The sequence below is a fragment of the Amphiura filiformis genome, chromosome 15, assembly GCF_039555335.1.
Source record: "Amphiura filiformis chromosome 15, Afil_fr2py, whole genome shotgun sequence".
In the NCBI taxonomy this organism is placed as follows: Eukaryota; Metazoa; Echinodermata; class Ophiuroidea; order Amphilepidida; family Amphiuridae; genus Amphiura; species Amphiura filiformis.
In genome coordinates this window covers 34,824,335-34,851,247 of record NC_092642.1, presented here as the reverse complement: position 1 = coordinate 34,851,247, position 26,913 = coordinate 34,824,335, and the positions used below count along the sequence as shown (strand labels likewise).

The window sequence follows — 26,913 nt, the reverse complement described above, 5'->3', positions numbered from 1 at the left end:
ACGAAAGAAACTAAACACTAATTCTTTTATTCCGTAATCTCATAATCAATTATCTGACAAACAACTCATTTATGATGACATTTTCGAATCTTGCGTAACTAACGAATTCTGTGATTTCACTTGACAGGAGTGTAATAAAATTTAATATAGAGCATCAACAGGGTATCGCGACTGCTCAGTGCCCGAAGTGGGTAAGTGCAATAGCTGCCATGTGTAGCTGCCATGTGTAGATGAATACAAATTACAATATACTGTGTGTAAATTACCAAATATTCGCAGGGCAGCTTTTTCACTTCTGGCACTGAGCAGTCGATATGCATTCCCATTTAAAAAGAGCCAAATGGAGGTGGAATAAATGGATAAGTTTTGTAAAAATCTCATCTTAGCTTCTGAATTTGGAGTAACTGATTCTTGATTAAGTCATTTTATCTAATTCGAACTACGAATATACATCATTATATTCTAAACTTGTTCCAAGTAGGAATTGCAAATGTATTATGCATGTGGATTCTGGAGGTTTGTATTTAAAACCATCTAGTAAAAAAGAATGCAATGCAAATATGGTTAACAACTTAATAATATCCCTTCCCTCAATTTACCATATCAAATTTAGTGGATAAAGATATAATTATAGTGGTATAGGCCTATTGTTTTGATATCAAAGGATTCATATTATTATTAATTTCATTGGATGTGGGCAACAGGATGAATTTTGTACTAAAATAGAACAATGAACTTCTTTTTACACATGTTAATGCAGTCTTCAAATTAATCTTTTTACCTTGGGGTGCACTTTTGCACCCCATTTTGAAAGTTTTGGTGCAATTTCATCTGATGCAGAGCAATTTGATGTGCAGTCTCAGACAATCAACACATAAAGTCAGTACAATGTGATATCGTAATTTTGCCGCACATTTTTAAACTTGAATCGCAACAGGCGAATTTTGGGGTGCTAAATGCAGTAGGGCTTATTTCGAACACTGTGTATAAGTGCAGACAGGCACGCATCTGTAACACCCAACCACCACCACCACACACAAAATCACATCATACACATTGTCAGAGCTGCCAAGTTTGTGCTTTGCACACACTTTAAAGTATATTCAACATCAAATTCAAAATCTCCCTAATTCTTAAACCTCAATGTTGGCAGCTCTGCATTGTTGAATAGCATGACCAACATACCTCTCAGGAACAAAATTCATGATTCAAGTATAATACTAAAACAGGAAGGTCTTTTGGGCTTATAATCTGCCTGAAATGGAGAAGAACACTCACTGATGCAAGAAGACTGAGGAAATGTTAAGAAAACAGGTCCTATTATTTAGTGTGGGTAGTGAAACAGTATTAACTCGTAAAACAGGTGGGTGTAAGAAAGTCAAATGCTAAGATGGCAGATAGAAAAGTCAAATATGTATTTTGATGCATGACCTTTCAAAAGCTGCCAAAATTGGTGAATGTTAATAGGTCTTTAAATATTAGATAAATGCTAGATTGAATGTTCCAAAAGGATAAGATGATTTTGTATCGAGTTTAGATTCTTAAATTTGATAAATATTAGATTATTGAGTGACTTGAAAGGTCCGAAAGGAATAAAATGTGATGTTTTAAAAATAACATTTGACATTTCTTGGTTGAATAACAGTGATATCGATTGTTGTTGTTGTTGTCTTTGTTGTTGCTGTTGTACTTTGTACTATCTACTTTAGATAACAGTAAATATTGCACTTCAAAGTTTATTCGGCTTTAAAATGGTAATAATAATTCGGGTTTTGTTACTGCACACATCAATAAACTCCTAACGTAACGCTCTCTTAAATTTACAAAAGTGCACGCCAGTCACACATTACGCAACTAGCATTTAAGTGCTGTGCCTAACTGCAAGCACACCATTCTATATCAATACACAATGTTATGATTGCATGTTTTTCACCAGTTTTAAGTCGAACAAACTTTAGCAGGTGGCCAACACTAGTCCAAGTGTGAAAACCATAAAAACTCTAAAATATCACACCCCGGTATCACACACAGCTCAGTGTGATGTACTGAAGAGAGCAACACACTCAAACTGGTAATGCCAATGTAAGGTCAAGTGGTTGTCATTATTAAATTCAGGTTAAACTAATTTGAAGCTTCATGGATGAAGGTGAAGGTCTAACGGCCACAGGGCAACCAATATTTTCCTGCAGTTAGATTAGTCAGTGATAGATTGGATGTACCAAAAGGAGTAAGATAATCTTGTATCATGTTTATTAGTTAAAATTTCTTTAAATATAAGATTTTAGAGTGACTTGAAAGGCTCAAAAGAAAATAAGATTAGTATGTGTAGATTATGATATTTCTTGAAAGCAATGTCAAGGAGCTGGGAAAGTGTGTTGTTGTTATTGCCCTTGTTGATAATAGCATTGCTGTAGACTGCTGCAATTGTTGTTTGCTAATGTTAGGAAATGTGTGCTATCTACTGAAGATAGCAATACCGTAAATAATGGCGCCTATAGATGGGCTTCCTTGGCATAACTGGAATTTTAGGCTCATACTAAATATGCCCTCAATAAAAATCCCAATAGCAAATAAGGGAACAGACCCTTAATTCTTGTTGGGGATTTCAGATGAAGGAGGTATTTGTATGTGAAATTTACCCTAAGGCGAATGAGCCCATGTGCACCATTAGGCCAAAAAAAATTGTTATGATTGGCGTAACCCGACCGACCCTACACTTTTTTTTATTGTTATAAATTTATAAATTTACGTTTTACCGACCCTAAAACAAGCAAAAACTTTTTTTTTTTCGAAAATATGACGGTGCTCTTCGGAAAAACAGAATTTTACTCAACCCGGAAGTACCAAACCAGTGTTCGTCATGGCAGCCTCGGACTACTTATACTCTGACGGCTACCCTGTTTCAGTGTTTGGTAAATCTGGTTCAAAAACAATATTCCAATCGATTAGAAGGGTGGAATTACACGTTTTGGTCGGGGACTTTGCGCAGAAACTGTGTGATGAATTCCAACACGTATATATCGTGTAAAGAGTCCAGGCATCGCGGGACGATTTGACTCTCGGATATCGAGACATGCAATTGATCGACATGATCGAGTCAATGCAAACCTTACAGGACCTTCCATACTGACATCTGGTTACAGTGGTATGCAGTTTTGAAGAAGTACAAAGAGAGGAAGATGGTGAAGTAGCGAAGGATGCGTTTGTCGTGCTAAAAAGGAATGTTTTAACTCGTTCAACATTGTTCAAAAACAGTTCCTAAAAAAAATAAAAAAATCCCGACCTACCTACCCTATTTTCGATCAGCCTGTTACGCCAACATAACAATTTGTTTTTTGGCCTTAGGCGAGTCTTTACCGTATTGTACTGCACTAATAAACTAGTAGACTTGGTGTCCTGGCTTCAAATTCTCAAAATATCACGGCTTGGTGCTATCTACTGAAGACGGCAATAAATAAACTTCATTAAAACATTTTTGAACATCACCATATCTTTCAGTCTTCTTTATACCTAAATATCACACAGCTTGTTGCTATCTACTGAAGATAGCAATACACACAAGCAGATGATGAAAGGTCAAGTGGTTGTAGATGAAAGTAGTGTTGCTGCAGACTGCTGCTATTGTTGTTGCTGCATTAGGAAATGTGTGCTATCTACTGAAGATAGCAATATAAATGTTTGCTATCTACTGAAGATAGCAATACTGTACTGCACTATAGTATGTATTAATAAACTACCAGTAGTGTCCAGGCTTCAACATTTTTAAATATTATTGCTGCTATCTACTGAAGATAGCAATACACGCAATCAGATGATAAAAAGGACAAGTGGTTGTCGATGAAATGATTGATTGTGAACAATTATTAAATTGAGGTTAGGCTAATTCCAAGCTTCATGTTATAAGGTGAATGTCTACAAGGAAACCAATCAATAATATTTTCTTGGAATTTTTTGAATTATTAATATTAGATTATAGAGTGACTTGAAACTAAGGTTCAAAAGAAGATTAGATTATGACATTTTTTTGAGTGAATGAAATACCAATGAGCTAGGAAGGTGTGTTGTTGTTGATGTTGATAATAGTGTTGCTGCAGACAGACTGCTGCTATTGTTGTTGCTGCAGTTAGGAAATTTGTGCTATCTACTGAAGATAGCAATATAAATGTGTGCTATCTACTGAAGATAGCAATATAAATGTGTGCTATCTACTGAAGATAGCAATATTGTACTGTACTATAGTAGGTATAAAATAAACTACCAGTAGTGTCCAGGCTTCAAAATTTCTAAATATCATTGGTGCTGTCTACTGAAGATAGCAATACATGCAATCAGATGATAGAAGGTCAAGTGGTTGTAGATGAAATGATTGATTGTGAACAATTATTAAATTGAGGTTAGGCTAATTCAAAGCTCCATGTAATAAGGTGAATGTCTGCAAGGAAACCATTCAATAATATTTTCTTGGAATTTTTTGAATTACTAATATTAAATTATACTTGAAAGGTTCAAAAGAAGATTGGATTATAACATTTCTTGACTGGATGAAATATCAAGGAGCTGGGAAAGTGTGTCGCAGTGATCCCAAAGCTCCACTTTAGGCATACAATTGGGCTACTTGGCGATCACTTGCCGCTACTTAGAAAACCATGCCGCTACTAAATAACTTTCTTTCATTTAGCCGATTTTATAAAGGTTTTGAGTCTCTGAAGCTCCAAATTGCAATAACAATGTTTTTTTATTGACTTCCAATTAAGCACTGGAAGTTTTATCAGTCAAGTGATTTTCCACCCAATTGGGCATTTTTGCTCTAAATTGGGAATAAACCACCCAAATATCTGGTATTGGGTGCTTTATTGGAGATTTAAAAATTGGGCTACTTTAGAGTCATTCACCGCGGCCTGGCGATTCAGTTTGCCACGCCTTGGCACTGATAAGTTTAGCAACACTGGTGTGTTGATGATGTAGCTGCTACTATTGTTGTTGCTGCCATTTGGAAATGTGTGCTATCTACTGAAGATAGCAGTATTGTACTACACTCTAGTAGGTATAAAATAAGTAGTAAAAGTGTCCAAACCAACTCTCAATATCACACCATAGTGCTATCTACTGACAGCAACACACAAGCTGGCGATGAAAGGTCAAGTGGTTGTAGATGAAATGATCGATTATGAAAAATTATTAAATTGAGGTTAAGCTAATCAAAGCTTGATGTATTAATTAAGGTGAAGTCTACATGGAAACTAGTCAATAATATTTTGCCGCGGTTTAGATTCTGAGTTAGGGTTAAGACATTCAACTGATTTTGGACAGAGAAGAACACTTTGAATAATCAATGACTGAAGTGGGTAGGTGCAGTAGCTGCCATATGTAGATGAGTACATTATACTGTGTGTAAATTGCCAAATGTTTACAGGGCAGCTATTGCACTTACCCATTTATGGCACTGAGCAGTCAACTTTATGGAATTGTATGTAAGGCACAGCAGCCAAATTTGTTTGATCTTTGGATCAATCAGCAATGCTGTTTCATTACTTCTTATTAATGAACCATCGACTTATCAATTCGCTGTCGAAGTGACGTAATAAATCGGATTAACTACCATAGCAGTGGATGAATACAATTTTGACAATATCGCCCTGCACTACAAGCAGGTTGCACTCATCACCTGTGTATGTCTGTAATCATAGATTGAATATAATACCTCTCTTTTCAAAGATACTTATCTTACAGGTGCAAGTGATCAGCATGAGATGGTTCAATGCATTGTATTCATCCATTGCTATGGTAGTGAGATCCGATTATTACGTCACTTTGGCAGCAAATGGTAAAATGTTATTGGTCAAAAGATTGAATCTTATAACAATTAATAATTGTCAATAATTTTAATTATTGACAATTATTAATTGTTATAAGATTTAAAATATTTCAATATTAAAATATTTCAAGAAAGGATTGAGCAAGCATGCATGGTTGATCGAAAGATTGAATGAATTTTGCTCCATTGACTAACGGTTGACACTACAGGCCTCAGCATCTATGCAGAGCATACTGTACTTGCCAATGTGTGTTCCCTGTTTATCACATGAAAGGAACTGGGTTATGCCAGGGTCTTGTGTTCTGACTTTCCTTGTTCAGTAAATGAGGTACTGATATGTCATGGCATGTTTCAATTAGCCAATGAGGCTCCCGCATTATGTATTCCACTCTGTACATGTATTACATCGATAAAAATGTGGGAAAGAACTTAGTCTGAAGTCTGGTGGATGGTGTTTAAGAGCTTTTAAGTAGGTATTCTACCAGCACCAACAAATAGACTGATTGTTTGCTGGTGATGAGATTGATGCAAGATTGCCAGTGTCAATAAATAATTACTATTCGCCATCGAAGTGACGTAATCGGATTAACTACCATAGCAATGGGGTAAAACAATTTTTGAAATACTGCGCTGCACTTGTACGTTCACACGGTACCTCTGCATTGAACCATATCAAGCTGATCACTTGCACCTGTAAGATTAGTATTAGCGGTATTGTATTCAATCTATGATTTCAGACATACACAGGTGATGAGTACAACCTGCTTGTAGTGTAGCGCGATACATTCAAAAATTGTTTTACCCCATTGCTATGATAGTTACTCCGATAATTATGTCACTTCAGCAAATACTGACAGTATTTACTGTTGAAGTGATGTAATAATCGGATTAACTAGCATAGCATTATGTTCAAACAATTTTTGATTATATTGCGCTGCGCTATAAGCAAGTTGCACTCATCACCTGTGTATGTCTGCAATCATAGATTGAATACAATACCGCTTTTGTCAATGGTACTAATCTTACAGGTGCAAGTGATATGAATATTTTATAGAATTATGATTCAGGTCTTTATCCCTGCTCTATGGTTCAATGCAGAGGTACCGCATGAACGTACTAGTGAAGCACAATATAATCAAAAATTATTTGAACCTATTTCTATGGATGTTAATCCGATTATTACGTTACTTCGACAGTGAATGTTTGTTGCCAAATTTTGCTGTTTGTGAGAAGAAAAAAAAAATTGAGAGAGCAAACAGTGGCTAGCAGTTAGTGACTTGTAAGATACAGTAAAAGCTTTTATAAGCAATTGAATACCTGAGTGGAAGTTTTATAGACAGAATGTTTTCATCTTCAGGGGACCTTCAATACATGAACATACAATATTACATACATTCGAAATTATATATGATGTTTCCATGACAATGGTACAGGTCTTAATACGAGATGGAGTTGGTCCCTTCTTCCATGAATATACTGCAAGTACCAGTTCCGTAAGCAGAAGTGTTATAAATAGCTACAGAAATCCATTAATTGCACAAGTAGAAGCACGTAATATGTTAGCAAGAAAGTTTATTGTAGTGTAAAGCAGATTTCATGGATGAACAAAATTCCTCTTTAACCCAATATTTGTGGAAGAAGGGCCCAACTCCATGGAGTTGGGCCTTTCTTCCATGAAAACCATGATTAAGTGTACATGGAAGACTATTTAGAGCATGGATTTTGGCTCATCTAGTTTCACACACAAGGAAGAACAGTCTGCTGGCAATAAAATGATGGGTCTAACTCATTTTTGTAAAAAATTGGAGTTGGGCCCTTCTTCCACTCAGGTATTCAATTCCTACCAATTAAATATTTTACACTTTCACTGCAATCACTGATATTACCTCTAATAAGCTTGATTGAATTGGAAATGAAAACAAATCTATAAGTATAAACTCGGCATTCAATTACCATTCTCAAATATCAATACTAAACAAATGGGAATCAATGAAGAGGCTTTATTTGGAGTCGAGAAATCTAGTTGTCTTATCCACTCTGCTAGCATGCAATACCGTAAATCTCTAGTATGTGCTGTGTAATAAAATCACTGTATATAGCGGGAAATTTATGCGAGTTTTTTATTTTCACACTCTTCGCAGTTTACTGTATGGCGGGAAATTTTGGTGGGGATTTAATTTTATCAGCCTAGCCCAGACATTATCATTGTGAGTTTGGATAACATATTTTTACAAATTTGTTCAAAAACTCTGAAAATTCTTAGATAATGCAGTGTGCAGGAAATAAAACAAATTTGGGTCAGTGACAGTCGGATGTGATAATATGATTTAGTGACTTAAAACTTTACATTAAGATGCTAAATTTAAATAGGTTTGCAGTAATTTTATTAGCCTAACCGTTATATTGGTCTTGTTTAGATACGGTAACATAGTTATAGAAATTTGTTCACAAATTCTGAAGATAATTCTTGGATAATACAGTCTGCATGAAACAATACAAGCTTGGGTCAGTGACTCTTGAGGTTATTATCATAATACTTTGGTCATAACATACTTTTTTTTCTTTCATCTCGAAGTCGGTCTCTTTGTATTCATCATGCAGATTTCGCAATTGTAATGTCAATGGACTTGAATTGCATTAATGTAAAAATATGTCCTATCGGCAATACTAATATTAGTAAGCACTCTGAAATGAAATTGTGATCTTTGAAACTACATCTTTCCCTGTTGGCTATGATTACACTGTATATTTGTATTGAATATGTAATAGATGTTTGATGTTTGAATGTTACAGGCATACATTCTATTGCGTCGTTATTTTCATTGAGCAGGGCATGAACATTATTTATTTACAATGTATGTTGCAATATGTTGTTGCTGTATGAGTTACTATAAATGTAGTATTGTATGTTACTATAGAACTAGGCAGAAACGTTATTTGTTAACATTTGAATACAGTCATGTTGAGGTAATTAAAATTGCAATATTTGATTTCTTTGCATGGAGTATAAAGAAACAGAGCAGAGTAACTGGTTTATGTGCAATAATTGAATGCCGGAAGTGTTTTTGTTATACAGACCCCAAAATAATTAAGGGACCAGTTCTATTTTACTCAGGACTGTATATGAAGAGCTTTGTTGCAAAACCCCTTACATCCACTTTTGACTTTTTGAGAAAAACAGCTTTTTTAATTGTGCAAGTATTACTTGTTCGATTTGATCCAATTTGGGTTTGGATAAAGTGTTGATGAATAGAAACTAAAAGAATAGGTTTGGTACAATTTTCAAGTCTTACTATTTATTTTATTATTTATTTTATATCGCACCTTTTGTGGATGTAAGGGGTTTTGCAACAAAATAAATTTACCCCGTTTCTAGAAACCACCTTTGCAATCAAATTTAAGCCCATTTGTTTGCACTACTTTTTGTAACTTGCCTAATGCTTTCAAAATCAAAAAGAAAAATTGAAATATCCTATTTACTTTTTTAATTATGATTTGTTTATTAAATTCGGGAAAATGGCTTTTTTTGGGTATTTCCGAAGCTACACCTTTTGTTAATTAAAATGATTTTTTCAAACATAGTGACCCAATAGCAGTTCCGTTTGGTTTTAATAGGTAAAGAACATTCCAGGCTACTATTATACATGAAAAAATTAAAACAAAACAATTTTATATTCATTTTACGTTCAGATTTCCGGAAATTCCCTAAGATTTCCTAAACGGGAAATATACGATAACTCCGGAAGGGAAGGTAGTATGAAGGTCAAACAACCACCAAAAGGTGTATTTTTACCCACACTATAATATCATGCCAATAACTCAATTTCACCCTAAAGTGGATGTAAGGGGTTTTGAAACAAAGCTCTTCAATTATCATAAACAAATACAGATATGTCATAATTGCAACCATCGGTCAATAGCTGCATCTTTTAGCTCGGATTCAAGACCTCATTTGTCAAGAAATAAAGACACAATGATCCAAAAACCCAAGGAAGATGCAAATTCAAAATTTGCAGTTTGCTCCATTGCATGCCCTATTGAATTGTACACCAAGTGTTCTCGAAGAAGAGAACTAGCGCTGTGCTTTCCATTGATTGGCAAAACTACAGTGTTATGCTCCGTAAACAAGTTCATCAGGATTGTCAGTAGATATCATTTATAAAATTTCATGTAAACAAATCCAATTGATTATTTGGTAAAACGATGTTAAACATACCTAACAATGACGTTTCGTGCTACATTCATTATAACCTCATTAATAAACGCGATGCGTGCGATCCAATCATATTTTATTATTTGTGAAAACGCGAACGCAAATCGAGGTCATTAATATCTCACAATTGACCGCAAACTTGCGTAATTGTTCAAATGTCGCACACAATTGACTTCTGCGTGCGCCGTATTGTGCATCCAACGAACTGCGCGCGCGCTGGCTGCCGTATTTGGATTTCGCGCTACCATATTTGCACAGATTCTGATACGCACTTTTGTTATTGGTCGTTTTGTTTTAGCCTGATCGATTTTGAGAAAGGGAAGACGTAAGAATTGTTTATTTTTACAAACTTTTGAGGAAAATTTGGTGTTTGAAGTTAAAAGATCAAAGTGACGGTTATGAATGAGGTTAATAACTTTGCATCGGTTATATGTCGGGCATTGTAAAAAATCTAAACATTTTGATTTGGACCTCGGAATATCCCTCGGGGCTGCGCGGCTGCGCCCCTAGGGATATTCCTCGGTTCCAAAGGCAAAATGTTTAGATTTTTCACAATGCCCTCCAAATAACCGATGCGCAGTTATTAACCTCTAATCGTAGCACTTTCTCAAATCGACTGACCAATTCTCCCAGTCCTCCTCGTCTGCTTCCTGTCGGAGCGTGACGTTGGTGGCGCTGTTTTAGGTGGTTTTAGGAGTTGGTCATAGATGTGCGGTAGGAAGTGATTTCCTTCATCCCGGTTGAGTGTTATGCTTTCATTGATTAGAAAATAAGAGTGCAACTTTTGATTTTGTTTCTTCTGTTTCTTTAATTTTCAACCAATTTCAACAAATGAGTTCGTAAATCAGACTCTGATGGCTGCTTGTTTTAATTATGACATATTTGTCTTTGTTTAGGATGTACAGGGGAAAGCATAACTGGGACCTTAATTCTTTTGCGCACTGTACATTTGACAAGTGCAGGGAGGTTATTACTTTTTGATGTTTAATGTATCAGTACATTTACCTCGAGTTGTGATTATTTAGAAAGAAAGGAGATCATATTGAAATGAATTAGCGCAAATTAAGGGTCCAGCTATAATCATTATGTAGGGAAAGATTAATATCAATGGCCTTGGCACATCCCCGTTTGTTTATTGATTGTTCTCAATGATTCTGTGATTGATTTTAATGGAAAAAAAAGTAGATCTTTAAAAATGTGATTTTTCTAATTTGTCTATTTCGTGATTGTGAATCTGATTAACAGTGGGACATTGATCAGTGTTCATGCCCTACCCAACTCAGTCTTTCAGATATGTGACTACTGTAAAAATTTTATGCATGTTTTTTTCCGCTTTGCCCATTTTGAACTACATTGCTTGTTTGTAATTTCGCTATTTTGAGTTTTCTTTCATATACCTATATACATAAAAGAATATATTGGTGTATTTTTATTTTCATGCTGTCTGTGCTGAGCGCAAAAAGTGAAAATTAATGTTGCGTGAAAATTTGCGCTTTTACAGTATTGTGAATTTTCAATTGAGGGCAGTAGATGTTAGATCATGGGCCATGATATTCATGGGTATGTATGTATGCACTTTAATTACAGGAATTGTCACTGCCTCTTCATTTAGTAAAAGCATACCAAAGGCATGTTCACACAGAGGGCTTTTGCACACAATTCTCTAATAGAAACTGTTAACTGTCTTGAGGGATCCAATCCCTAAGTTTGTCCCCAAATTAAGCGGATTTTGCAATATCTCTGAGTGATCGTCAAGTGCTACTGCCATGTGAACAAGCCATTTTGCGATTTTCCAGTGCTAAGCTTAACCTTTGACCTTGGTTTAATTATAAAAAAAGAAGAAAAAAGTGCAGTGATTTATAGTGCGCTACGCTGATCCACAAGCCTCAGCACACTTTACAGGTTGTCGCTGACCACTACGGCCCACATCATTCCATAAACCATTTAACAACAAATAAGGGACTTTGCTGCTACAAGAGCGCACACCCTAGACATTTCACAAATAGCCATCGCAACCAGGATCAGCTCCCCGAGTTTCGTAGGGGTTACAATGAGACAATTAGCAGTAAGTTCCTTGTCCAAGGGAATTTCAAGCTAACTCAATTTTTTTGAGTTTGCTTGAAATATTTAACATGGATTAATTTGGTACACCACTAGAGACAGTAAGCTTCTGGTTGTAATTCCAAAGCTTTCACCATCTGCATCGCAAAACTCAAGTATTCCAGTCTTCAATGGAGTCGTGTGAACACGCAGTCGGGGATTGACTTAGGAATCACACTTCTCAAGTATGCCAATCCTCAAGAATTCTACATCCATCTGAACACCCCTCAAGTTGCATGCCACTGGGTCTATGTTAAATGCAATTGCAATTTGCTATACTGCTTTAGGCTACCTGTTAATTACGTTGTTACAACAGCAATTCTGGTGTACTTGATTGAAGAAGCAAGTTCATCCAAAGCAACATCATCATCATGTGTGATGCGATCAACACTTTCAGTCCAATGTCAAGGAAATTGATTTTTGAGGTACGGCCATAACAAGTTTGCCCTTTCCTTTGTTGTCTATTGTTTAGTAACAATACAAAAGTTCATACGTCAGAAACAGGTGATTTAATTTAGATAGCAGCTTCATCAACATGGCGTAACTTATCAATGTGTAAAAGGCGAATTTTATATGGTCGGTTGACATCCGAATCATTTTGTTAAATTGTCTCACATGGTCGTGACTTCTTGGAAGAAGCGAGTTTATCAAAGATATAGGCCTAACCACAAGTCCAAGGCCACTGTGTCATTTGATTCACATTCTTGATTTAAGAGACAGTTTGAAAGGAATATCAACCAAATTCACCTTTACCCGATCTGTTTCTACTGGGGCTGTTACTGCGTATTCCTTGTATCATCCCAAATTAACAGGAATTCACAGGCAGCCGTTTGCTCAGTAGAAACACGCTGAATGACTTTCTGAACCAGAATACCATCAAAATTATGGTTTGGCCTTTTTGTGCTAACAAACCTTGCAGCATCAAGAAGGCGTAACCACAGATTTCCTTCTATAATCTGTGGCGTAACTTACCAATGTGTAAAACGATGAATTTGACACATTTTGCTAAATTGTCTCACATGGTCATGACTTCTTCAGTCTTCTTGGAAGAAGCGAGTTTATCAAAGATATAACCACAAGTCAAAGGCCACTGTGTCATTTGATTCACATTCTTATTTTAAGAGACCTTTTTTAGAATATCAATGACTTACTGAACCAGAATACCGTAATTAAAATATGGTTTTGGCCATTTTATGCTAACAAACTTTGCAAGTAAATGCTAAAATAATCTAATAATACAAACTGTGACATTTGGGATAATTGTGGGATAAATGCATTGTGCGTTATCAGTATTCATGTGTATGTACAGTACAAGGCTGTGTAATTGGGAAACAGTGGATTATATATGAATTCAAGCAGTCATCAGGACATGATAGGGATAGATATAGTCACTGCCAGAATTAGATTAAAATTTCATCTGACATCTTGTGAATATGTCGTACTGCGCAGTTCAGCAATGGTGCACTCCTTTATGAGTTGATCTGAGACTGGCAGTGACTTTAATAATGGTTACAGAATGAGTTATTTGTAATGATGACATAATGCGTGAGCTATTGACATAATTAAGCTTGTTGATCAGTGAATGTTCTGCGTGCTGGTCATAGGCTTTCAACTTAAAAAGTCCCAAGTTTTGGGATATTTTCTCAAAATATCAAGAGCTATCTCAAGAGCCGCTGAACCAATACTAGGCTTCTTTGTACTCATTTTTTTCATGGTGATTCCAAATATGGTCGTGAAAATGTACAATTCTGAAATTTTTGAATTTTTAAAAGAAATTTTGTCATTGGGCATAGGAAAACCTATGTGTTTGTGTGGCCCCTGAACATGTTTAAAACATAACTGTCAATCAGTTACATAGGAGGTTTTGCTTTAAACATGTTCAGGGGCCAATGACACATAGGAGGTTTTTCCTGCCCAACAACGATTTGAAACTTGACATCTGCAGTCGACACCGGCATGGAGAGAGTTAATGGAGCAGTTTGTACAGAAAATCTGATTGTCCCAAGAATGATGCTTTCATACTCCCAGACCTTCAAGGTCTTTGTCAAAATCACAGGATATGAAAATCCTTTCATCAAGTTGAACTTGGTATAAAGAGCCCACAAATTGAGCTTCTTGGCAGCAGTGATTAAAATGTGAAATTCATAGCGATATCCTGGTAGGTGTGATATTGATTGATAAACGTTGTGATGGTAATATCGAGTGCGTAATGCAGTGCATACTGCCATGTTTAGGTATACTGAATTATCGCATTCCAATATCCTTTCCCAAAATCATGAAACATGCAACTTAGCAGAAAGCTGCATGCTAATAATAAATATATAATGTTCATACATGTAACAGTTGAATGTATTTTTCATGCTGATTATAAGCTTGTTCATGAAAACGTGATATGTTTACATCTTAAAAATATTAATTTCTTCTTTTCTCTAGTTCATAAAGTGTACTACTGGTAAATTCAGTAATGTAAGGTGCTTCCTTCTTACATTTATTGATATTTTAAAGAGGCACTGGGACACTCATCTTCAGAACAAAATGATCTTGGAATCAAAAGATGACTGGGCCATGTGAGAACAGAGGGATGCTTGGCTTTTAGAGAAGAACGGCACTCTCTTGTCCGTGGTGAGCGTACACAGCGTACAAATGGAAATGTGATTCTGATTGGCTGATTTAATCATAACAACAGACCGGTAATTTGATTGGTTGATTACGCGTCAAAGCTTTGTTTGTCGTTGATCGCTCATGAAGGGAATACAAAGTCGTGCGTATGTTGCTCATTAACAGGGCATACGCATCAGTCTGAGCAAGGGAGTACAGTTCTATTGTATGGACCCAGGGTAAAGAAGAAATTATTAACAAACAAAAAAACAAGAGATTTAAGTGCCCTGAACATGCTGAGTGAATCGACACTAGTTTGATGTGGTATCAAAGTTTTTCTGTATACTACAATGTAGTGCTCAGTATTATATGAGCCAATATGCACAAACGAGGCATAATTTTCTTATAGAGGTAGTCATTGTGACGTCAACGCCGCCATCTTGTGGGTATGGAGTGCCTTGTTGCGAAGATCACCACGTTGATGCTTGACTGAAGAGGTGCGTCACACACTGGGACTTCCGCGTAATCAGTGACGTAATGTCTAACGCATGACATGCAGAACGGCAGTACCCACAAGATGGCGGATTCTGCGGAAAAGGCTGACGGCCTCTATTAGAATAATCAGACTCCAAAATCTTCGCAAAGACTATAACTTTCAATTTCATTACTGAGAAAAGTATTTCCAATACATGTTTATTATTACTGTATATCCTTTTATCTCTGTCTGAAATTTCCATGGAATTAGGGAATCAAGTTGACACAAGCTCAATAATGTGAATTATGGATTAATTTAAGGCGGCTTGGGGGGAACAATGCGATGTAATAACAGCATTTTATTTACCTAAGACATCTCAGCACTATCAAATCAAATGGGCTATTCCAGTTGACACCCATACACCCCTTGTGAAAGACATGACCTTAATCTCCCACACAGGGTGTGTATATTTCAAATGGAGTCACCCATTCAAGTTACCCTATTTGAAATTCACACTCCCTCTGTAGAAGATTAAGATCATCTTGTCCATAGGGGGTGTATGGATTTCAAATGGACTAACCCTAAGTGACCCACATTATTTTTGTGATGCTTTGTGTCTACTGTATCTATATTTAATTCTCGGACACAGGTGTACGTAGCTGGTGTCGTGTCAATTCATGAGTGGTTTTTTTTGCAGAAGCTCTGACTTCAGCGACAGTATACATTTTGAAATCATTAATCGAGTATGACAGGAGTACAAATTTATTCAAAGCACATAGGCCTACAATATTTTATTTTATTTTTTTTTTTTTAATCAACCATGAATATGATCCTAGCATTTAGGTCTAGGTCCAGGGACACTCCAAAGCCGAAAAAATAAATAACTGAAAAGAAAACAAAAAATTTGAAAATTTTGAAAAATGTTCACCCAAAAATGGGGTGGGACTATACTCGCGTCAGTACGGTAGTTTCTAACAACATTTATGAACTTGGAAAATTTGCCAAACTGATATGAAACTAAATGTATGACACCAATGACAATTGATACAGCTTTAAAGATGGGTAGTGAGATTTTTTCATATTGTTTTCTATCTTACGTCATAAGGCCTACCATTAAAACAATCTGTTTACAAATTTTGATATGATAAACAAAAATGTGTATAACAGTGCCCCATTTATAGGATAGTACATAGTGCACTAAGTGCAGGTGGTGATACCACTTTTTGCCATGTGTTTGTTCACATTGTGTTTTCTGCCTTACATTGTAAGGCATACCATTCAAACAACTTGTTTCCAAATTTTGATATGAGAAGCAAAATGTGTATAACAATGTCCTATTTATAGGATAGTACATAGTGCAGGTGGAGATTTCCACTTTTTGCAATGTGTTTGTTCACATATAGGCCTATATTGTGTTTTCAGTGTTACATTGTAAGGCATACCATTAAAACAATCTGTGTACAAATTTTGATATGAGAAGCAAAAATGTGTATAAGGGCTCGATCATATTGAAATTCCCTTACACAGGAAGGTGTGCGCCATCCTGCAGCTTTCCTGTGGTAGCCTTCTTTTGTTTAAATCCTGGGCAGGGTGTATCACTGATGCATATAATCCATCCGTTTTATGACCGAGCTTTCCTGAGGCGTGCGCTTAGCGAGGGGAATCCTGCCTTCTTTCTGTGTGAAGACGTGGTAGGGTATTTCAATATGAGCCCTAACAGTGCCCCATATAGGATAGTACATAGTGCAGGTGGTGATACCACTTTTTGCTGCGTGTTTGTTCACATTGTCTAACAAAACATATCTCAGGCATTAAATTCTTACGGGAGTAATGAGAAAATATGAGCTTTTTTCTGGTACCAAAATCTCAATTTTATGTGGAAAAATGGGGGAATGAGGCTGTCGATCTGGTCACACACCTTTATTTATGACTGGGCTATTCCAGTTGAAATCCATACTCCCTTATGGAAGACATGACATTAATCTTCCACACAGGGAGTGTAGATTTCAAATGGAGTTGTACCTGAATGGGCGACTCCATTTGAAATCCATACACCCCCCAATGGAAGACATGACTTTAATCTCCCATACAGTTAGTGTAGATTTCATATGTAGTCACCCAGTTAAGACACCCCATTTGAAATTCACACTCCCTGTGTGGAAGATTAAGAGCATTTCTACATTTTTACACCATAGGGGTGAGAGGATTTCAACTGGAATAACCCAATGCAGCCTACTTGACAAAATTCCTTTACCTTTATAAAATGACAACCATATTATTATAAGACCTCATCGTGTTATAAAATCAAGTTGATGAGAAGTAATGTATATGATTGACCTACATAGTAAATTGCACATTGTGTTCTCAAGCTACTGTAAAATGGGATATATTTGTTTGGCTGAAATTTTCACAAATTTGGGTGTGCTGCGCGGATCGTCGAACTTTTGTGCAAAATAGGGGCTTGATGAACTGAAATTAAGGCCAAATTATAAGCTGTTGAGCTAAAAAATTCCATTTTTTTCCTTCAAATTTGATGCTCAAAGAACTGGAGCAGATCCAAATGTGGGGCTTAAGGAACTGCCGGAGAGCCTCAATAGGGGAATATTGACCGCAGCACACATACCCATACCATCTTAACATGTGAGTGCCCCACCGGTATTTAATCTCTCCAAAGTATTTCTTTTTTTTCTATTACGCTGTAGTTAATGTGTAATATTCATAAAAGTAGCACGCACCACCGTAAAAAAGAAAACTACAAACTATGAAAATATCAGACTACAAAGATTTAAATTAGAGTAATTATATAAGATAGTATGATTTAAGTTAGACTACTAGACGTGCGATGGAATTGTACGCACTCAATTAGATTAACGTAGTGAGTAATTGGGATCTGCAGAATGAAATGAGCCATTGTGAGTTATCAAAAATTATCAGTCGACGGTGTAATTGCCTCTTCTGCCAATTGTCTACACCCTCTGATTAAAAAAAAATTAAGATAAAACGTTTTAATTTACATGAAATTTGTTTCCTGGTATTCATAAGTGATTAAGGTTTCAAATAGGGTATTAATATTAACTATTCCGGGCTGACAGCCCTGGATAAGAGGGTGTCTTGTAAAGCTTATTTCCATTGGGATCCATTAGAGTATAGGGTACAGGTATCAGAACTGAGGGAGTGTTCCCCTCTCTTTACGAACAGCTCTGACACTTTATACCATGCACGGGGATGACTCTTCTGTACATGGACTTATATCTTTATGTGACATCTGAACTATGAGATGCCACACATACACTGCTGAAAAGAAATTCTATAATTATATTCTGCATTCCTTCACAATAAATGCCTGTATAAAAAACTAGCCTCACAATTAACTGAACATAACAGCAGGTTTCCCATCCATGTAGGATCATTTTGGGAGAGGAAGAGCATTCTCACATAAGGAATTTTTTTCAGGGGTGGGCCCAAAATTAGATTTTTGTTGTTGCTAAAATAGGACTAATATTATAATGACCCAAAATAGTGGACTTTTGGTGTGTTTTTTGATCCTGACTGGAGGACAGAGAAAAAGGTGTGTGGGGGTGTGGGGGGTGTGTGTGTGTGGGGGGGTATCCCTTTGCCCCCCAGCACCACCACTTGTTCCTCTTCTCCATCTCTTCCTATTCTTTCCATGTGAGTCAAATCAAACAGACACTGCCTATTTTACCTACAAGACTTTATTTCAAACACATAGTAAGTTGCCCTTTGAGTAGCCTGTTGCTTTTCAAAGCAGGGTTGATCCAAATGTATTTGCCAAAGGTCTCTTTTCACCCTTTGTTATTATACTGTACATGCTAATACTCTACAAAATAAGTTTCAAGTCTGGTAGATAAATGTAATAAAAGAATGAGGTAACCCAAGATGTAGTGTATTGACCAGAGAACCATATATATTAGGGGTGTTCAGACGATCATAAAATCTTGATGGTTTGGCGTACTTGAGAATTGGGATTCCTAAGTTAATCCAGGACTGCATGTCCACATGAGTACATTGGATATTGAAATACTTGAGATTTGCGATGTCTGATGATGGCAGCTTTGGGTTACAACCGGTGCAGTGTATTGACCACAGAACCATATACATTAGGGCTGTTCAGACGATCATAGAATGCTTGATGATTGGCGTACTCAAGAATTGTGATACCAAAGTCAATCCCTGACTGTGTGTCCACATGGTTCCATTGAAGACTGGAATACTTGAGGTTTGTAATGTCTGATGATGGCAGCTTTGGAATTACTACCAGAAGCTTTCTGTGCCCATCTGCACGGAATTGAACCATATTAACCAAGGTCATAGGTTAAGCTCAGCATTCAAGACTTGCAAAATGGCTATAACTATGCTCAATCTCAGACTATTGCCGGACATGTTGATACTACGCTTTATTCCGCACAGTATGCGTATTGTTGTAGAGGGCCATACTACGGGCTGTATGCATTGTAATGTACAAAAAGTAGCCTGGGTTCAGACTTCGGATCGTGCACTGTCTGAAAAAGTCCTGTTCCCTCATCGGGGGAAATCGCGAAATCGTGAAATCCGCTACATTTCTTGGGGATATTATTTGGAGATAAACTCGGGGGGACAAACTTAGGAATCCTCGGGACAGTTCACATGGCAGATTTGCCCAAGTTTTTGCTTAAAGGGCAGGTCTATTGCAAAAATAAGTTCATCTCTATTCGAAGAGAATAATTATTACATTATAAGTTGATACTTGTTGCAATTTTTTGGTGCGTATTTCTCCTGAAAAAGGAGAAATTGTGTGGGTAAAGTTCAGCCTTGTATGTGTTCTTCCCCCGTTTGAAGCGTATGTGTTCTCCCCTGTTTGGCTGATGACGTAGGTAAATGAAGCGGACACTATACCCTGCTCCCATCATACAATCACAATCACTTTGACAAGTTTGACATTAGCAACAATGAGTTGTACTATCATTTACCATAACAATGCTGCATAACAATATGCACACGATTGTTCTCATTTCGGGAACAAAGCCAACACAGTATTGTTATATGCGTTTGCTTTGTAATATTTCATCCAACTGAAACTATAATAACTACATGAGTTTGTGGTCTTAACACGGTTTATATGCTAGTCTCAGATGAAATTCTAAGCTCAAATTACCGTATGTATTTATTTTTTAGGCCTAATATTTCTCATGATATTGATATACATTTGAATTGTAATATCACAATTTACTAATATATAAAAAAGAACCGGCTGATTTTATCCATACGTTTAAAAACCATTAAATTTGCCATACTTTGTAGAGTTTTTTTTCTGTGAACAACAACAGTATGTACGTTCTGTCCATTGAGAGCGTTTATAGTCTCTTTTCTCAAAGCGGGCACATCTCATTTCATGACGTCGCCTTTTATCTAGGCCAAATCTGTCTCGTTCGAAGGAACTCACCGCTTAAGTTGTTTTTGTCGGAATATCAATTTTAAACGTCTTATTTTCTCAAAAAAGGAGTCATTTTCATTGTCCTTTAATATTAGCTTGCCAATGATATGATGTTGTCCGAGCAATAGACCTGCCCTTTAAGAAATGTGTTGCTTAAGCAGAAGCCCTCCATGTGAACATGCCTACTATGTGCTAAATATTCTCACTTCCATGCCACAGTTTATTGACCTCCTAAACAATCATGGCTGAAAATTTGACCTCAAGTTGTGCAGCAGGAGTTTTTGTACCCAACAGGCTCAAAGATCATGCCACGATATATACAAACAAATGTAGATGATAGAACTGTGCACTGACAGATGAGAATATTTGAGATCCTACATGTAGTGATAATACTGGGATCATCGCTGGTAGGTTTGTTTTTTCACTGTCTCCTACATAGTAACATTAATAAAGACATTTTTATTGCTCAACATACTGTACACTAAGGTGACCCAATTCCTTGCTGACAGGTGTTTTCTCAAAGTGAGGCACATTGGTGGTGTAAACCAGGACGTCCAAATAAGGCAATTGATGCGGCATGATTGGCAACACTTGCATCCGCAATCCGTGATGGGCGAAATTTAAAATTGACTTTTTGTCACCTTCTGATTGGAAAAGGATCACAAAACAAATGAATTTGTCAGAAGTCAACTTGGTGAGCATGTCAAATGTTCAGTGTGCCAGAAAATTGATCGCAACAAATTGCAGTACTTTGGTCACATCTCAAGAAGAAATGGTGACAACCTGGAGAAGATAATAGGCTAGGGTCAAGTTGAAGGACTTTGCAGAAGAGGCAGACAGAAGCTACATGTATGTTGGAAAGATGGAATCAAAGAATCCACTGGACTATCCCTTACAAATGCTTACCGTCTTGCATTGGACAGGCAGAGTTGGAAAAACATCATGAAAAGGGTCACAACGAGTCAGTCAGGCTCTATGGTATAACATATGAGGGCCACATTGCAAAGTTTAGGCATGTACAGTTTGACAGGCCATATAGATAGCTATTACTAACTTTTTTGTTTTATATATTCATTGTGTTATTTTTGTTGTCAGAAAATGTTTCGCAGGCTACATATGTGACCCATCACATCGAAACAGACCACTTCGCGGCAAGCTTCATTGGCAGATAACAATGAAAGAAGATGGAAAAATATAAAGAAAATAAAAAGAATTCTGAGCTTGTTTTACCTCATAAAACATTTTTACTGTATCTGATTTCAACAAGTAAGGTGTCATTTTCAAGCTAAAAAGCAGTAGTTTATCCTAGTGTTTAAATCTCCATTTTCATTTCTCCCGCAAGGTGGTCTGTTTCGATGTGATCGGTCACATATATCCGACATCATAGAGGGTCTACAAATCCCTCTCAGTCCCTCCCTCCATCCCTCTGTCCGTCCCTCCCTCACTCCCTTCCTCCCTCCCCCTCCTTCCTTCCCTCCCTCCCTCCCTCCCTCCATCCCTTCCTTCCTTCCTTCCTCTCTACCAAAGAGCACCTGTGGCATTAGGGTTAATTTTACAATGACATTTTTCATGTCTTGAAACAAATAAAATCTGGATTACATACAACATCTTGATGTCCAACCAAATGTAACATGATTGAGCAGAACATTTTTTTCTTCTTAAAATTGGAACAAAAATCAAATGTACGTCTCTTCTTTTCATATCAGCTTCCAAAACAACAGCTGTGAACAGCATAACACTTGATTCTAATGTAGGTCAAATTGAATTGGTTACATGAAAGTAAAGGTTAATTTAGATGCGGGGGAAAAAAGAAGAGTTTGTGTAATTTGAGACTTGTTGCATCGCAATCTTTTCAACTTAAGAGCCATCTTCAAAAGACAGCATAGTTTATCATTAGTGACATACTGACATGTGTCCTATATACGAACAAGTCGTTTCAATTTCAGAGCCACGGGGAAGACTCTTTTAGCGTCCGCTCGCTCAAAATCGCCGATATATGAAGATAGTCAGACAGGTTACATTTGTCTCAAGGACATCGGTCAAGAAGTATTATACCCATCCTGTCAGTGGCTGTACTTGTTGCCTTTTTCTCCATTTCTTGTATATTTTGTGAATTATATCAGGACCTTACTTGTTCTAATGTAATTTCTTCTTGTTGTTTTCTTTGTCAAATTTACAGTGGTTACAAGTCTGATGCGATCTCCTGATGACCTCATTTTGAAAGTCAAAGAAGGTAAGAGGTGCCCTAGGATACTTTGTTTCATTTTTTTTAAATATTTTACTTGACCATAAACATGATTATGACAACAATATACTGTAAACAAGTTTAGGCACTTTGCCAATTTGGTACTTTTTCACTTGTTTTTAAATCCACGATTCTAAGCTTCTTTAAATTGATATTGACCTTTGACCTACGGCATCAGAACGGATGCTGCTGCACACTGCATTGCCATCTGATCCATGGTGATTCCATGCCATACTACTCTGTCCAGGCCCGTATTTGGAAAATTATACAAAAAGTCCCACAATTTTAGAATTTGCGAGCGTAGCGAGCATAAAATCAGGTTTTTACCCTTTTTTGGACAAAAAAGGTCTTTTGTTCACTTTTCACAAAATTGCTGTCCACTTTTTCAAAATCAGCACCCCCCCAAATGAAATCCTGCGTACGGGCCTGACTCTGTCTTTGGCCAGCCTTCCTGCTACTGCTACAGAGGTGATATTACTTAGCTAAACATTCTGTTTTAAAAGTGTCCATCCATCTTTTTGGTAAACAATTTGGCGTTTGAAAAAATGCTGTGAAGCTGGTTTCTTACAAAGGAATGCAAAGTGCATCAGATCGAGTGAGATGACGTACTCTTGTGAAGACTACAGCAGTGCTACAGAGAGAGAGGAACTGATTTTACATAAATGATTTACATGATTAAAGTTTGATCTTATTCCACTCTAGTGAATTTTAAGGACAAAATCCTCACTTTTCTCCAGCTTATATTTTAGTTTGAGTTTCCGAAATATAGCCAATGAACAAGAAACCAATTACTTAAAAAAACATTGAAATGTTAAGGTCTAAAGGTAAATCTGGACTAAGTGAGAACAGGAGAACATTGGCTTTCTGTTTGCATCTGTTTATTTGTTTGTCTGTCTGCAAAGGAATCTAATTTTGTAAGGTTGTTTCTTGTTTCAATAAATCATTAATCATATTTTTATGTTTCCTTGTTTTAATTCCAGATACAGAAACAAGAGCGAGTGATCAAGTTTCTAGAACCTCTTGAGAATCCTCCGGGACTTAATCAAAAATCCAGAATAATCAAACCGTCTAGTCCTCAGAAGACGAAACAGGTTGAAACGTCAGAAAACGGTCAGGAGAAGAAGGATACCGTTACCACCACCACCAACGACAGTCCTGAGAAGATGCCCGCTGAAAAATCAGTAGTGGAAAATGGACCTGATTCGGGCAAAGATGTTAATCATACCGGTACACAGTCTTCATTAAGTGGTAGTGAGTCCACTGGCGTGACGACACAACAGGAACCACCTGTTGCTAGGCAACCAACAGCCACAGAAATGTTGAACTCAAATAATAAGGACACACATGGGAATAAAAGTGTGCATTTGCAGATACCTGAGAAAAGCGGTAATGGGGCTGTTACCAACCACGCTGTGCAAGAACATGTTGCGGGGGTCACGTCCCCAACTTCCAAGCGGGAGGCAACAGCGTGGCCAACAGCAGGTCGTTTAGTTCGATTCCAGTTTAGGCGGCGTACCCACGGGCAGGTGTTGACCACCGTGGCCCAGGTACATCGGGAGGACTCGACGTTAATGGGCGGTGGCGTAGTGACCATGAGTCCGTCGGCGAGCTCCGAAAGATCCCTTGGGGAGGTGAGCGTTTCGACCAATGGTAATAATACATCCAGCAGTGATACCACTGTGGAGGAGGTGTCAATAATGACACCAATAAATATGGCACCTTGTGCAAGACTGACCGAAACCATCCACGAAAACGACTCAACGGGGAGTGGCCTGTCACAGTTGAGTGAAACAAGTGATCACGCGGAACGGTTACAAGGAACAGGCTCAGATACGAGCACGCCGAGAAAAGACAGACATGTGCCATTACCCGGGGAGGAGGAAGAGCGATCGTACTCTTCTCCGGACCAAGAGTGGCACATAAATAAAGTGACCGGTCAGTCGGTGGGGTCAGGTAGTGGTAAGGACATTCAAGTCAACAGAACTGATTCTGGATATGCAAGTGCCTCCTCTGTTGTGACAAAATCGGTTTCAAATCATGTGCAATCACAGTCTACTCAGACCTATGAAGAAACTCTTGCCGAGTCTTCACAAGAAAATCCGCAACTCTTGTTTGCCGATGATGGGGACTCGATAGACGGCAACAGTCTGTCGGGTCAACCGGATGTTTTAGAAGGTGTTGAGGGGGCAACCCAGTCGCCGAGACCCTCGGTAGCCTCTAGCACAGGCTCTGATGAGTCTGTTGAGGTGTTGGATATGGATAGTTTAGAGACTGCATTAATGAATAATAGTAAAAATTTGGATGTACCATCTGGCGAAGAGACTAGCCAAGAGATTATATACTTTAGATGGATTCAAGAGGTCGGACGTAGCTAAGCATCTCAGTAAAAGGTGAGTAAACCACTTTGAACTGTTCCAGTTGAAATCCATACTCTCCTTATAGAAGACATGCCCTCAATCTCCGACACAGGGGGTGTGGATTCCAAATGGTGTCACCCAATTTAGGTAAACCCATTTGAATTTCACACTCCCTGCATGAAAGATTAAGGTCACGTCTTCCATGGGGGGGGTGTATGGATTTCAACTGAAATAGCCCTTGGTATCGCCTTAAGTTCACTGTAACGGTTGCACTGCAAGTAAAGTGGCAAATCTCCCTTGTACGCATGCATTATGTGTTTGGTTAGATTGGCCCGTACAATTTGATACTGCAATCGGAAAAATATTGCAGTACACTACCCTTGTGGAAGATTTTTGAAATATCTTCCACAGGGGGAGTATGAATTCCAAATGGAATGAGCACATTAGGCAGCTCCATATGTATTTCATACACCCTCTGAGAAAGATTGAAACTGAATCTTCCACATAGGAAGGGTGAGTTTCAAATGGAGCTGCCTAAATTAGTGCTGTATTTTTCTGGAATTGAGAGTAAGAAGTGTATCGGTGATATCACTATTAGGATAGATACAATCTCAATTTTCAATTAGGCCAAAAAAAAAAAGAAGGTTTGTCTCAAAGCTGACGAGAAATTTAAAACAAATGCGAAATCACGATTTTTTTTTTTTTTTTTTTTTAAACGCCGAACATACGAAAATAATTTAAAAAAAAATAAAAAAAAAAAAAAATTGCCTACCTGGCCCTCTGTTGATCAGATTAGGTCAGTTTAGATTGTCATGTAATTTGTGAACAACTCACTGCTGCCGGCCCGGCGTGAGTCGGAAGAAAAAGTGACAAAAATTTGACCATGAATTATGTTTTATAGTCAAAATATTCCACTAATTCGATTAATATAATGATATTTGGCCTAAACTTGAACTCATTTGAAATGAAATGTCAGTTTTTATTGAGTTTTTACACTCGTCCATGTGCTTGCAATGCTGCTGAATTCTGCACTTTGGCGAAGTCGGAACTGCATTTTATTGAATTCGGCGAACTTTTATGGCATAAAGCAACAGTTTTATAGTAAGTGCACTGCTTGGAAACTTTCTTAAAAAGCGAGATAGTTGGTTTAGAATCACGGTGGCGAGAAAATTTTGAGAAAAAAGTCTGATTTTAGCGCAATTTTTTCTGGAAAAAACTATAAATTTTTTAATATAAAAAATAAAAAAAATTTCCGCATTTGTTTCTTGTCAAATCGTGGGATTTTACAAGCCTGCGTCAGCTTTGAGACGAACCTTTTTTTTTTTTTTGGCCTTATATTAGAATTGCACTGATTTCACCACAAAATATTTATTTTAACGCAATTATCCATTACCCTTTCCAAAATATATGCTTGGCATAGTCATACACAATAACAAAAACACAATAGCACGCCCTCACTGCCTGTCGAGACTAGCAGGACAGCCTGTCCCATGGGACCATGATGGTTAAGACAAGACAGTAAATATTTAACCTGCCTATAGGCAAGCATAATGTCCCCAGCGTAACATTTGATCCATTTTGCTTCATGAAATTTGTACAAAATTGATGAATAGCATCCACTGGGGACCAGCCTACATCGTTGTCAATTATTCACTACGGTTGACTTTATCTAGGTGTCC

At 37.3% G+C, this 26,913-nt stretch overlaps 2 protein-coding genes across 3 annotated transcripts in view; both read left to right on the top strand.

The window, feature by feature from the left end:
• Nucleotides 1–24,031, top strand: part of LOC140171562 (PDZ domain-containing protein MAGIX-like) — a 195,468-nt gene extending 171,437 nt beyond the window's left edge. For both annotated transcript variants that reach the window (XM_072194838.1, XM_072194837.1), the window contains exons 3-4: nucleotides 22,812–22,865; nucleotides 23,858–24,031. In XM_072194838.1, the coding sequence (XP_072050939.1) occupies nucleotides 22,812–22,865; nucleotides 23,858–23,901 (98 nt within the window). In that variant the 3' untranslated portion in view covers nucleotides 23,902–24,031. The remainder of the gene's footprint in view (nucleotides 1–22,811; nucleotides 22,866–23,857) is intronic.
• Nucleotides 23,925–26,913, top strand: part of LOC140171560 (PH and SEC7 domain-containing protein 1-like) — a 107,856-nt gene continuing 104,867 nt past the window's right edge. The window contains 2 exon segments of the mRNA XM_072194833.1: nucleotides 23,925–25,189; nucleotides 25,191–25,267. Coding sequence (XP_072050934.1) covers nucleotides 24,041–25,189; nucleotides 25,191–25,267 — 1,226 coding nt within the window. The 5' untranslated portion in view covers nucleotides 23,925–24,040.